Raw genomic sequence first — 14,432 nt, forward strand, 5'->3', positions numbered from 1 at the left:
CGCACAGGCCAGTTCCAGAGCGAGGGCCCCTCCGACCGCAAAGGAGGCTGGGAGTGCAGTGCAGCTGTGTACTTGGTGAACAACGATTGCCAAAGGTTTTCTGGAGTCAGAACAGAAGGTCAGTGAGTTATATAAACTTGGACAAAATAAATACTAATAATAATATTCAGAGGTGGGAGAAAGGTGGGGACATTATTCACAGTGCTGATTTCCTCCTCTCTCTTAAAGGGCATGAGTGTGCTCTGCTTCCAATTAAAAACAAACTGTAATGATGCCGATTTTTCCACACTCTCACTTTTATCTGAAAATTCTTTTAAATGAATATCATATAGAGAAGAGCATTTATCTGAAGTCCAGAAATTCATTGAGCATAGCCTCAATTTCTTTTTCTTCTGTTAAATTTTAGCAAAATTAAATGTAGTACTTTAATCATTTTTCAAATGCACACATATGTCGGCCTCAGAGCTTCCTTTGTTCTTTCCGAAGCCTGGAGGTACCAGCTCAGACCTGTACCCCTGGAAAAGCTCAAGTGAGACCCTACTATCAGCATGAAAATCCTGGAGATATTTCTTGGCGGGACAATGCTCTGGGTTCCCCTCTCAGGGCCCCCATTAGCTTCTGTGATACGGACTTGTGAAGAGGGCAATGCAAGTATGGTTTCCAAGGACAGCACCCCAAGTGTCTGCCTTGCACCCACACAGTGTGCTGGGTTTCACTGCTCTGTGGGAGCAGCAGGCAATTAGAAAAGGAGATGCTGGGGCAGGGAGGATCCAGGCCCTCAGCCTGCCTGGGCCCACGAAAGGGATGCTGGGCCAGAGTGCGGCAGTTGCTGGAATTTGCTGATATGGATTCTCTTCTTCTCAAAATTGCAGAAATGCTGGTAAGTACACTTTCCAGGGCAGAAAGTAATCTTTTTTTTTTTTAATATAAAGACCCAGAGTACTATTGCTGGAATCAGCAGACTCCAGAGGATTTGCCCTAAGTGCTCCGCAAAGCAACCCTAGCCTCACCTCCAGCCCCCACCAGGACGACTCAGAATTGCTGACCACAAAATTCTGTCTGGAAGGGGGGAGGAGGGTGTTGGGGGGACAGATGGTGATGGACGGGGACTTGCCTTGGGGTGGTGAACATGCAATACGGTGTAGAGATGACGTGTTGTAGAATTGCCCACCTGAAACCTGTGTGCTTTTGTTAACCACTGCCACCCCAATGCATTCATTTTAAAAAGTAAGAGCAGAAAGGGACACAGGGGATGAAGGGGTGAAGGGCAGAAACACGGTCATTTTAGGTAAGGGGAGCAGAGAAGGCCTCATAGACAAAGACGGGGAAGCTGGAAGGAAAGACCTGGAGGGGGGCCCATGTCCCTCTGGGTCCTCTGGGCGGCAGCACTCTGCCGCTCTTGGGGCTCCTCTCCCAGGCGGGGCTCCTCTCCCAGCCCTAGAGCAACGTCCCTGGGAAGCTTGCTTAAGTCTGCCGTCATGGGAACCAGGGCTCCTCAGCCCACGTAAAAATTCAGGTTAAAGTTGGAGCTCCCAGAAAACCATGCGTGGAGAATTTCCGGCGTGTTGTTCTGTTTCTTCTCTGGGTGCTGGATAGAGAGGCGTGTTCACTATGTGAAAATCTACCAGATCTGGTTGCGATTGGGGCACTTTTAATCTGTATGCCAGGCTTCAAAAAGTTTCAAATGACACACACACCCCTTTTCATCTAAATCAGATTTGTCGTTATTTTCCCACCTCTGGCTGATTTCCCATCTTTCTTAAAGTTTGTTAAACACATTAGCACAGACAAGATACTCTGAGCCCTGCCTGACATGTAGGGGCACTTCCTAAACGTTTTTCCTTCTGCAAGCACCACGATGCATCATCTGTGGCAGGCAGTCTCACTCTCTTTACAGTGTGGGGAGAACTTGGAGACACTTGCCTAGCAAGCAGCGGGATGGCAGAACCCGAGAATTCCATGGTCCCTCCCAGCGCTCACAAGATGACTTGCTCAGAGCCACTTTAACAGTCGTCTGGACAGCAACTCGCTGGGGTGGGTCCAAGTGCTCACCTAGTTTCATGGAACGCACTCTCCTTTGTACTTCTTTCTCATTAGTCCATATATTGATTGATTAAAGTGTATAATTCAATAATGAGATTTCCTGGTATAAAAACATTGGAGACAAACACCACCAGCCTGAAGGGGGTTCACAACTCCCCTGGAAGGGGAGAAAGGCTGAGGGCAACTAGGGGGAGGGCTGCTGGCCAAGGGGCTGCTTCAGGCCGGGGGCGTCAGGCAGTGAGCTCTCCAGAAGGAGCGGAGAGCGTGGGCCAGACTGCAGAGGTGCTCGGGGGAGGCTGGTGTATTCTTCCTAAGTGTTGAGGTCCCCAAGACCGACTCTTACGCAATTACTGATGGGCTGGTGTACCATCGGGCGTTACTGGAAATGCTTGATAAGGCTGCCTGTGGGGCTCAGAACAGTAATCAAAGCCATTGATTGCGCAGCTTGTGGGCACCAGGTGCAGCGCCGGGTGCCTTACATACACTCGCAGTGATCCTGTGACAGCTGGGCTATCGCTCACCATTTAACTTTTAAGTTCTTTTATTATTGATTTTTTGAGAGAGAGAGAGAGAGAGAAGGAAGCATTGATATTAGAGAGAAACATCTCTCGGTTGCCTCCCACCTACTCCTCAACTCAGATCACACCCGCAGCCCAGGCACACGCCTGGATGGGGGATCAGACCTGCAATGTTTTGGTACATAGGACGACGCTACAGCCAACTGAGCCACTTGGCCAGGTCTCGTTTACCATTTAAATCCATCATTCAGTTGGCTCTCAGGGTGTAACAAACATTCCAAAGTGTAGTGGCTTAAAATGACTCATGATTTTAATTTAGCTTCTAATTCTGTGGTTGGCCCCTTGGGGGGCTCTGCTGGGTGGTCCTATTTTCAGCTGGGCTCGGCTGTGCGCCGGTGAAGTGCTGCCCGTCAGCTCTGCTGCTCTGCTTCTTCAGGAGATGGGTAGCAGCCGGCTGGGGTGATGGAGACAATGGGCCACGTGACCTCATCCTCCAGCAGGCTCCCTGGCCCTCCTCACATGGTAGCTGGGCAGGGTTCCATGACAGAGTGGAAGCATCTAAGGTCTCTTCAAGCCTCAGCTTAGAGTTGGCACCATGTCACTTCCACCTCAGTCTACCAGCCAAATCAAGTCACAAGGCCAGTTCAGATTAAGGGCAGTAGACCCCCACTCCTTTGCAAAGCCATAATGTTGCAAAGGATAGGGACCCAGGAAGGGGATAACTGCCGCCCTCTTTGCAAACAGTACAGTGCACCCTTTTTACAAATGAGGAAACCAAAGCCCAGACAGGTTAAGCTGACTAATGGGTCCAGGGTCTCTCAGCTAGTATGTAACAGAGCTGGAGCCGCACATACCTGTGGGACTGTGACACCTACTCTGTTCACTAGACCAAGTTGCTGTGTGAAAAAAAAAAATGAAGAAGAGCCTGGAGCGAATGGGATTATTATTGTTCCTAGGTTAACACTAGTTGAGCATCCTCCATTATTCATATAGCTCTGTGCTTTAAGTCATCTTCACAGCATCTCCATAGAGTAGAGACGATCATCCCCATTTTACAGATCAGGAAATTAGGCTCAGAAAAATTAAGGTTACCTGCCAATGGATCATGCAGCCTTAAGCATAGAAAGCTCACTAATCTTCTGGTCATGCTAAAGACTCCTCATCTGCAGCCCACGAACTTCTAGAAGCCATCATGTGGTTCTTGAACAATTTAGGGGTATATACAAAATTTCATAGGTATTGCTTTTAAACTCTTTTCTGAAAAAGGAAATAGCTTTCGTTAGCTTCTCCCAGGGATCTATGCCCCCCCCCACCCCACCCCCACCACACACACACACACACACACACACACACACAGAGTTAAGCATCCCGTCTGCGCAAGTGCGAATCTTCCTCCCAATCTGCCGGGCGAACCCCCGCAGACTGCCAGAATCTCCGTCAGTTCCAGAGACCGAGGCAGCCTCCAGACAGGCTCTGAGAGGAACTGGATGGGGTTGAGGGGCTGCACTTCTGAGAACCGGATGTGATGCTTCACCTTGTGCTGAGGCGGAATGAGATGGAATCAGGGATCTGAAAGACGACCGGGCTGTTGGAGAGGACCCGCCAGGGCAGGCGTGACTAGCCACAGTTTGCTCCAATTCTAGGACATTTCTCTACCTTCTCCAGACTTGAATTTCTGTATCAGGGGCCCCTGACCCGACCCCTTTCTCCTTTCTGCCCTAAGAGGAGACCCCAGAATGGCTCAGAGCCAGTGGCAGGGGTCCTGGCAGTGGCCTGGGTCCTGGCAGTGGCCTCGCTCCTGGGCCTCACCTGAGCTCCTTGCTTCCTCACCCTGCAGCCAGTGTCTCAGCTCTCTGGCATGGGCCTCACTCTGCTGAGGACCCAGGATCCCCACCTCCTTATCCCGGGCAGCCTCCTCTTGCACATCCTGTTCTTGGCAAGGCCCAGGACTTGGGGAACCTCCAGTTAGCCACGGTCCAGACTGGAGAACCACAGAGTCATCAAATGAGAGAGTAACAGCACAGAGCTGAAAAGCGGAGGTCAGCAGAGACAGAACGTGACTTGCCCATCACACTTGCTCTCTCCTCACGCCGTCAACAACTGCAGCTCCTCATATGGCTAGCCACGTCCTGAGGGAGGTTTGGCATCCCTCTTCTGGGTGCCTGCTCCGACCTCCTCTCTAGTCAGCGTCCACTTTGTCCCTTTCCAATCTGAGCCAGGCGGGAATCTTTTCAAAACACCAGTCTGATCACACCATGCACCCCCGTCTAAACACACCCGGTGGCCTTCCGTTACAGCTCCAGGCCCTGTCGTCTGGCTCTTGCCTCTCCCTTCAGGCTCATCTCACAAAGTTTCTCCCAACTGTGTGCTGGAGTGGGCTCCTACCACTCCCAGAGCCAACTGGTAAATACTCAGGAATTGGTTGGTAGCTGGAAACCGACCGTGGTGTTAATATTTTACACCAGAGAAATCAGCAAATGCTAAAAATGAGTTTGCGCCCCCTTCCCCAGACAGTCGGTTGACCAGCACACTGCTGCCCGTGCCCACTGCGCAAGCTCCACGACAGGGTCCTCGCACATGCTGCTTCTTGGCCTGGAACACCCTTCCTTCCTTCTTGGCTGAGTTAACGTTACTCTTTTAGACCTCAGTCCAGTTGCTACCTTCTCTGGGAAGACTTCCTGGTATCAGAACAAGTCAAATCCCAGTCCTGAGCCTGTTCTTCTTGGCTTGTAGGATGGTTGTAATGAACTTCACATGTGTCTGTGTGGTGAATGGTTATTGCCCATCTCCTCCATGCAAATGTAAACGGCCTGACGAGTGGTGTTGCTCAACATCTTTGCTTCCTCACTCAGTGCAGTGCGTCTTACATGGTAGAAACTCAAAAAACGTGTTGACTTAATGAATGAGTTAGAGAAACATGCAGTAGGCAAGAAGTCCTAAGCTTTGGCTTATGTGGCAGAGACTGCTTTCGCCTGGGTTTCTCCTCTATATTTTCCAGTCGTTTTTGTTGTTAGATTTGTTAAGTTACTGAGTTCTGTCCAATGCCACGGGGTGAAAACTATGTACTCTGTTTCCAGCATGGCCCCTGAATTGTCACGAGTGGTGGTCAGTGTGCTCTCTTCTCCATTTGCACATCAGGGAGCAGAGGGGACATAAGACAGAAAAAGCCCAGATTCCTGAGTCACTGGTTGGAGATGAGATGCCCAAGTGAGTCACCTGACCCTCCTTAAACTGTGATAGGAACAAGATATGCTTTTATTGAGTTAATCCCTGAGATTTGGAGGTTGTTACTGCAGCAGAAAGTAATCTATCCTGACCTACAAGACCTTTCCAGCTCTATCATTCACTCCTTCTACCCTTTGGCAAGCCACAGTCTCTCTGGGCCTCAGTTTTCCCAGTTGGTAAAATGAAAGGTTTTACAAAAAATGATCTCTGAAGTCTTTCCAATGTTAAAAGCTTGTGTATTTTCCTCTTTCCTGCCTAGCATGATATGCAGATACCATACATATTTGCTAAATATCAGAACCTTCTATATTTGAAACACTTTCCCCAGATAAAAGCATTTTAATAGAAATTCACAGTGCTTACTCAGATATTTAATCATCCAATAATTACTTATATGAATCTAATAATTACTTATATCAATATCAACCACAACAACACTGGTGATATTGTGTTGAGAGTCCGGGGAACCTTCAGAGATCTTCAGCCGTCCAGAAGTCCCCCACACTTTCTGCTCTGTCCACCCTTGGCAATCTGCTGGCCTCAGCATTTCCAATTATTTGCTGGGCTCATCCTTAGACTGTTCCACTCCGCTGATTCTGTCAACTGCCTTTCTCGGTAAAGACACTCTCGTTTTTCAAAGGAATTCCCTAATGTCTTTTCTTAGAGAGTTGTCATTAAAGGCTACTGCCTGGATATCAATAACCAAGAAGCGAAAGTCACATCTTTGATGAGATGCAGCCAAGGTGACCTAGAGTCTTGATGGCTTTGCTGGCTTTCAAATCCCCTGAGGTCTACCCCAGCCCTGCCAGGAGTTCACTGTGTTTGAAAGAGGCAAAAGGCAAGCTGTTCTTCTTGGGCTGGGGTCCCTCTTCTCGTTAAAGATGAAGGGCACTGCCACCGCTCTCATCCCAGTAACCATAGTAACAAGGGACCACATGACAGGTTTCTGATCCCCATCACAAAGTGTCTGATATTAAATGTTCCTCATCCTTCCCCTCACCCCCACTCTGGATCCTGCTACATGGCATTGAGATCTCCCGGGGGAGCAGCTCAGACATGGGAGCGCTGGAATGACAGCATTAATTAAAACTCTTATTCCCCAGAACATTTTGCATTGCCAGGCCTGGGAGCCAAGAAAACCTCCCAGGGAAGCTCTTAGGAGAGACAAAGCCAAGGCCTCCACCAGGGACTGAGGCGCTTTGGTTTCACAGTTGGCAGCAAATGGAGGTCAGTAGAAAAATGTGCCTGGCATACAGCAGGCACAAAATAAATACTTGGAAGAGTCAATTTAGTCAAATGAAGCTATTTAGCAAATGGGACTCCTTCCAAGTCACTGGAGGTCTTGCGTGAGATGATCATGTGAGTCATTCACCCTTTCCGCAGTTACTGAGTGCCTGCTGTATGTACCCACGAGTGGCTCTAAAGATTCTTACTGAATGAAACCCCAGTCCCTGGGAGTCACTGGGGCTCAAGGGCACATTGGGAGGTATGCAGAGGGGAATCTGAAGGGATTGGAAGGGACCATGTCCCAAAGGGCTTTGGATCTAACTAGGGGCTCTTGAGTTTACCTCTGGAGAATCTCGGAAGGCTTTTGTGCATGTGACTGACAGCATCAGCTTTGCATTTCAGGACCATCATGTTTAGATGTCCTGTAGGAAAAGGATCAGAGGAAGACTATTGCTGTGACCAAAGAAACGATGTTCTACAACTTTTGAACACAGGCCTCAAGTGAATAGGCAGCTGCTGCTTTTTCCCTCTTGGAAACTGGCTGCCATGCTGTGAGATGCTCCAGCCACATGGGAGGACAAAAGTGCACTGGATGATGGCCCACCTGTGCTCCTGGAGGCAGGCAGCACCACCTGCTCGCCATGTGGGACGCCATCTTAGACATTCCAGCCCAGTGGACCAAAGTCCCAGAAGACAACATGTTGGGCAGGAAAACCGCCCAGCTGAGCCAAGTCAGCCCATAAAATCTGGAGGAGAAATAAAATGCAGTGAAATAAAATACTCTTGAGTAACGTGTGTTTGAACTGCGAGGGTACATTTATATGTGTATTTTTTTAATAAATGTATTTTCTCTTCTTTATGATTTTCTTAATAACATTTTATTTTCTCTAGCTTACTTTACTGTAAGAATGTAGTATATAATACATGTATTGGGTGGCCAAAAAGTTCATTTGGTTTTTTCCCATAGGATGTCTCCCATAGCACTTAGTTGCCTTTAACTCCATTCAAAACAGTTTGGTTAGAATGTATTGTGACAGCTGTCATATCAGCGTGCATTTAAACATCAAAATTGGTGAATTGTTGTGCAGCCATTTTAATATTGAAGATGGAAGAAAATACAGAATATTTTCAGCACATTAAGCTTTATTATTTCAAGAAAAATGCAACTGAAACACAGGAAAAGATTTGTGCAGTGTATGGAGAAGGTGCTGTGACTGATCAAACATGTCAAAAGTGGTTTGCAAAGTTTCTTGGTATTATTGACATTTTGGCCAAATACTTCTTTGCTGTGGGGCTGTCTTATGTATTGGAAGATGTTTAGCAGCACCCCTGGCCTCTGCCCACTAGAGGCCAATAGCAGGAGATAGCCGACATACTCAAAATATCCAAATCAATAAAGGTATTGGTGAAAATGAAAAGTGTGTCTTTTATTTTACAGAAAAAACTAAACAGACTTTTTGGCCAACCCAATAACATACCAAATATGTGTTCATTGATGGTTTATGTGAATGGTAAGATTTCTAGTCAACAATAGACTATTATATTAGTAAATAGTTAAGTTTGGGGAGAGTCAAAAGTTATATGAGGATTTTTAACTGTGCAGGGGTGGGCACCGCTGACCTTGGCAGTGGTTCATCAGGCAGGGGTGGCCAGCTGGAACACTGGGGAGTACCAGGTGGTGGTCACTTTGTCACTCAGAGGAAAAGGACTGGGGGAGCTATCACAGATTTGGGAGTCCTCAGCTTCGCGGGAAATGGAAAGCCCTGCTGTGGGTGGAATCCCCTTCTCACACGTGCCCCACACGCCTACAGAACAGCCCACTCACTGCGAATGCTGAACTGCACACCCCACACAACGGAAGACACCAAACATCGCTGCTCTCCTATCCGAGACAGTCCTCACCTCTGGGATTCTAATATCCCCTCTAAGCTTATCTCTATTTTTCCGCCCCACTCCCTCTCCAGTCAAGTGTGGACTCCTGGCCGCTGCATCTAACACTCTTTGTCCTTCTAAGGCAAGTCCTTTCTCCGAGTGTCAGGTGTGGACTTGAACCTGCGAACCCGAATTTGGGTTCAGGATGACTGCATTCGTCTAGCTGCCCCACATCCCCTCTCAGCCGCAGTTTCCTCATCAGTGAATGGTCGTGAGAATACCCGCGGATCAGGGCAGGTCGCAGAGGTGAACTGACCGCTCAACGCTGAAGGAGATGCAGGTGTAAATGAAATCCTGCAACCATCTCCACCAGGACGCCGGTGCAGCCTCACCCCGACACACCGAACTCGTTGCCTTTGCCCGGCTGCCTACCTCTCGCCTGAGCGAACACCTGGCAAGTTCAAGTATGGGAGATGGGAAATCTCCAGCTCTGTGTGCTTGTGTTTGAAAAGCTCCTTGGAGGAACAAATATTACTCCCTCCTCAGCTAGAAAGGGTGAATAAAGGGTTAATAGTCTGATAAAGTGACCCCTAGGTATCCGGGAGGAGCCGAAAACAGGGGTTCGAGCCCCGGTTTTCTCCCTGCAGCAGTGCGACTCCCCGCCCTTCTTGGGCACAAGTGTCCTCGTACATGAAGCCCGAGAAAAGGCCTGGGACAATCCCAAGGCTCCTGCCGCTTGAAAGGCTCCGGCTCCTGTTGGGGTGGGGGGTCCGGTCACGTGTCGTTGGGGAGGGTGGTCGTAGACGCGGTACCGAGTGCAGCCACCAGCCGGCTCGGCTCGGCCCGGCCCCCGCTCTGACGTCCTCGCAGCCGCCCTCCCTCCCCGCCCCTCCAGCCGCGGGAGAGCTGCTGGCGCGCCCGGAGCTCGGAGTTGCGTGGCGGCGGCGGGCGGCGGGCCCGGCCGGGGTAGGTGCTCGGCGGCGGGACCGAGCCCGCGCGCGGTGCGGGCACCATGGTGCTGTCGGTGCCCGTGATCGCGCTGGGCGCCACGCTGGGCACCGCCACCAGCATCCTCGCGCTGTGCGGGGTCACCTGCCTGTGTCGGCACATGCACCCCAAGAAGGGGTTGCTGCAGCGGGACCGGGACCCCGACCCGGAGAAGGCGAGAGCCGGAGTACTCCAGCCCGCCCAACAGGTGAGCGGGGCGGACCGCGGCCTCCCCGGGAGAGGTGGGGGCCCCTGGCTGCGGCGGCGGGGGAACATGGGGTGAAGCCGTCGTGGTTCTGCACAGCAGCGGGGGGCGGCGGTACGGCGGCGGAGGTAGAAGACCTCGAGGAGGGGCCCAGAAAAGCGGGGTAGGGTGGGGGAGGGGGCTGTAATTAGGCGATGGGAGACTTAGGGGACGGGAGAGGAATGGGGACAGCAAGGGCTAAGGGGAGGGCGTGGGAGAAAATGGGAAAGGGGACTTGGATAGGAATTGGGGCTGGGAGGGGAGCGTGCGGGGCTGGGAGGAGTGAGGAGAGGAAGGCTGGGGTGGGGTGAGAATGGGAGTGAGGCATTCCAGGGGGGATATGGGAGGGGGCTGCGAGGAGTGGGGGATATGGGAGGGGGCTGCGAGGAATGGGAAGGGAATTGTGAGGGGGAGGGGAGACGGGGAGGAAAGGGGGAGAATGAGAAGCTTGCAGAATTGGGGGGAGGAGGAGGGAGGCAATGAAGGGCGGAGAAGGTCTGGGAGGAGGGGTCATGGGCTGGCGTAGGGAAAGCACTGACAAAGCTGTGGAGGGGGGTCACCAAGAGCCAAAGGGGAGGAGTACTGCACCCGGGAGCTGAAGAGGGGTAGCTGCACAGGGAGCCTGGGGTCTGGAGAGGCAGGGCAATTGGGGGAGGACTGAAGAGCCCGGCCCCTCCCAGCAGCCCGCAGTCCAGCCAGCCGGGGGGCCTTGCGGTGGCCTCCCCCAGCCGGGCTCTGAAGATGCCCCTGGAGACGGAGGGCGTTCGGCGTGTGCGTTGGCTCCTCTCCAGAGCCCCTCCGGGCAGGAAATGGGTGGTGTCCCCATTGAGCGCCGCAGCGAAGGGCTCTGGGAAGGGGTTGGAAGGAGCTGCCTGCAGAGGCTGTGAACTCCAGACGCATTTTCAAGGTGGGGAGAGCGAAACGTCCTCCGGGGAACCGGAGGAGCAGAGGCTGGCTGGAGTGTCTGAGGAAGGCTGTCCCTGCCTTCCCCCCCCCCCCGCCCCCCAGGGCCATGACTTAAGGGCTTCCCAGGGCCCCCTGGATGCCTGATAGAGGTTAGAGTCCCAGAACGGCGCTAACATGCTATGATTCCACCTTCCTGTTTCAATCAATTATTCAAAAGCTCCGCGACCAGCTGCGTGGGGCCTGTCAGTCACTGAACAGTGCGAGTAGAAGGAAATGGCTGCTGCCCTTGAGGCATTTACAATCCAAGAGAAGTGACATTGACACTGGCAGGAATAGAAGCCAGCTGGACCCCGGGATGTGGGACCTGGAATCTTCTGAAAGTGGGAGTAGTGGGCTCCCTACTGGGGCGGGGAGTGCGGGTGGTTGATGTGACCTTCTCCAGAAGTTGTGACCAGCTGCCTCGAGACCTTCTGTCCAGCCCAGTGCACTTAAGCCATTCTTCTGCCTTTACAGGTGCCATTCTTCAGGCACTGTCCCCTCCCCTTCCCAGAGAGAACCACTGGGGAAGGTGTTGGTGTGAATGACCCCGGGGATCCTTTCCAACGCTTCCTCTTACTGATAACCCACACAATGGCCAATAATCTGTTAAAGACAGACAGATCGTTCTTCTCCCAGCTTAAAGTCCTCCACAGCTTCTCACTGAGTGTGGAACAAGTCCTAGCAAAACAAATCCTTACGGGGCACCTACTGTGCACCAGGCTCTGTTCTAAGTACTTTGTACTTCAAGCTTTTAGCAACTCAATGAAATGTTGATCCCAACTTAGAAAGGAGGCAGCTAAGGCCCAGAGGGTGAGCGTCTTCCCCAAGGTCACACAGCTAGAGAAGTCTCAGGGCCGGATTCTAGCCAACCTGGTCTGATTCTGGAGTCTGCCATTAGCATTCCACTCCACTCCCTCAGCTCGGTCTGGCAGCTTCCTCTCCAGCCAAACTCACGCCAGTTCCTCTTTTCACTGGCTGCCTGGGCCTCCCTGGATTTTTGATCCCTCTCAAAGACACCAGCCCCTCCCATTTTCCTCCAGCTTTTCACACAGATGGCTCCTTCTTCTTATCTTTTAGGTCTCTTTCCCTCTAAATTTTACCATCTCAGGGAAGGCATCTACTGCCACATGTAACAAAGCCCCCCCCCCCCATTACCCTACTCCGCATGTCCCTTCCAAATGCTTTTCCGGCACTAATGACCATTGGACGTGTTCTTTCATATCTGCTTACTTGTATATTTCTTTCCAGCACCCACCCAGCACCTGGAACCCACTAGGTGCCCCATAGAAAATCGTTGACAAATAATAAAGGCATCCCAGTGTCCAGCCCTGTGGGGTCGTCATCTGAGTGATTTCTTCACAAGCGCATGAGTACACCAGGCCTTCGTGATCCAGTGCTAGCTCAGCAGTGGCACAACAAATGTTTGCGGACAAGGGAGACCCAGCCATCCACATTCCCTCACCTGGCTCCCTCAGTGGCAAGGATTTGGGCAGCCGGGGGCTGAACCTTCAGGTGTGAATGGGCAGAGGCTGAGCTTTCAGTGCAGGTTTGCCTGCCATGGTGCTCAGACAGATTCAGCCTTGACCCCGATTAGAGTAAACAGAGAAAAGGCAATGCATTTGACCTTTCAAAGAAAGTAAGGGAGGTGGTGTCAGAGGTGGCAGGTGACAGCAGGGTGGTGGACATGGTGCATGTTGACAAGGAGGGAAGAGTTGAGGAAGGCTCTCTAGGGATGTTCTGTGAAGAGAGGGCGTGGGGGCTAGGCAGAGGGCTCTAGGTTCCTGATGTCACTGAGCACTGGGATGTCTGTAGCATGCAGAGTAACGGCCCGTGTCTCCTTCAGTCGGTGGGTGGCTGGGGTTGCTGGAAAATGTCCTGGGGTTTGCAGGCCATGCCTGGGAACCTGATTTCTGGCCCTTAATAGTTGGATGAAGTTGAAATTTGTTGTGATTTTTGGAAAGAATTGGAGGTTTTCCCAGGGTTTCTTTAACCTGAGGCCCATACACCTTCCTCCCTCCAAAGGGTCTGCAGATAGAATTAAAAGAGCTCATGGTCTTGGAGTAGAAAACCTACATCATTATTTTCACGAAGCCCTAGCTGAAAGTTAGCACTTCCTGTAGGTAGGAATATCAACCATGTATCACAGGGGTATTAACAGTATTAGTGACTCCGTCCCCAGGGGAGATCACAGACAGTTCCGGAGCGTGCTTCAACTGTTACAGACACTTCACAACTTCGTTTATGCTCATCTCTTACTCCAAATCGTGGTACTTATTAAATCTCCTGCTAAATCCTATTATTTAGTGAATGAGTAAGGAGGCACACAGTAACTATTTCACAAATTGATGTTATTAGGTGTTCCTCTGTAGTCTCATGCTTTTATTTTTGGCTTTTTCAAACATTTGGAGGAAGCATCCATAGGCTTCTCCAGACAGGTCATGGTGTCCATGGAACAAAAAAGGTCCAGAATTCTCTGCTAGGTGGGAGGTGGGAGACGCTGGACGTCCTAGGTCATGCATCGCCTGCTCACCCACATGCAGTCTGCTGGAGACACAAGGGATTCGGTCTCACTCGACACCCACTCGTGGTCTGGCAGGATCACCTGGGAACTCCCTCACTGCTGTCAGCCTAGCTTTTGAAGTGTGGTTGTTATACAGTGATGTGATGGGCCAGCTTGAGCAAGGAGGCAGAGCAGAGAGGCAGAACTCTGCGCGCGTGTGTGTGTGTGTGTGTGTGTGTGTGTGTGTGTGAGAGAGAGAGAGAGAGAGAGAGAGAGAGAGAGAGACCATCTCCCCTTCCCTTCTGAACCTGTTAGTGGGAGGCAGCCAGACTCACTGGTTCCTTCTCCTCGACTTTCCTTTTCACGCTTGTCTGCACCCACTGAATTTCTGGGTGCCTGCAGAGGAAACTCTCTTTTTGGCTAACCTAAATCATTAAAGAGTGAGCAGGGAGGGCTGCCCTTCTCCCACGACTCATTACCCTGGACTCCCTTCGCTCCGCAGGAGTTTGGGCCCTGTTTTCAGAAAGCGTTCGTTTTGGCATCTGATGTGTCTCCCAACACAGTGCGTAACCTTGTTAAGTGAGTCTTCTCAAATGTGTCTCAGGGGTCCCCAGGGTGATGCTGGTGCTGTCACATTGAAGCTAACATGGGGTCAAAGGCTTTATTCAGGCTGCGTGGCCCCTTAGCAGTGGTGGCACGCCTCTTCTATCAACCTGTACCACCCACCCCCCACTGCCACGTACTACCAAACTGAAATCGCGCCCTCCTTCAGCAGAGTAGAGAAGACCAAAGTGGCTTTTGAAAGAATACTGTTTTAGTCCGTTTGGGCTGCTGTAACCAAAGACCACAGACTGGGTGGCTTATAAGCACC

At 51.2% G+C, this 14,432-nt stretch overlaps 1 protein-coding gene across 1 annotated transcript in view; it reads left to right on the forward strand.

Moving 5' to 3' along the window:
• Nucleotides 1–9,810: 9,810 nt before the first annotated feature.
• SYT13 (synaptotagmin 13) overlaps nt 9,811–14,432 on the forward strand; it is a 38,045-nt gene continuing 33,423 nt past the window's right edge. Inside the window, exon 1 of the mRNA XM_024558700.3 lies at nt 9,811–10,080. Within this exon, the coding sequence (XP_024414468.2) occupies nt 9,898–10,080 (183 nt within the window). The 5' untranslated portion in view covers nt 9,811–9,897. The remainder of the gene's footprint in view (nt 10,081–14,432) is intronic.

The sequence above is a fragment of the Desmodus rotundus genome, chromosome 5 (genome assembly GCF_022682495.2).
Source record: "Desmodus rotundus isolate HL8 chromosome 5, HLdesRot8A.1, whole genome shotgun sequence".
In the NCBI taxonomy this organism is placed as follows: Eukaryota; Metazoa; Chordata; class Mammalia; order Chiroptera; family Phyllostomidae; genus Desmodus; species Desmodus rotundus.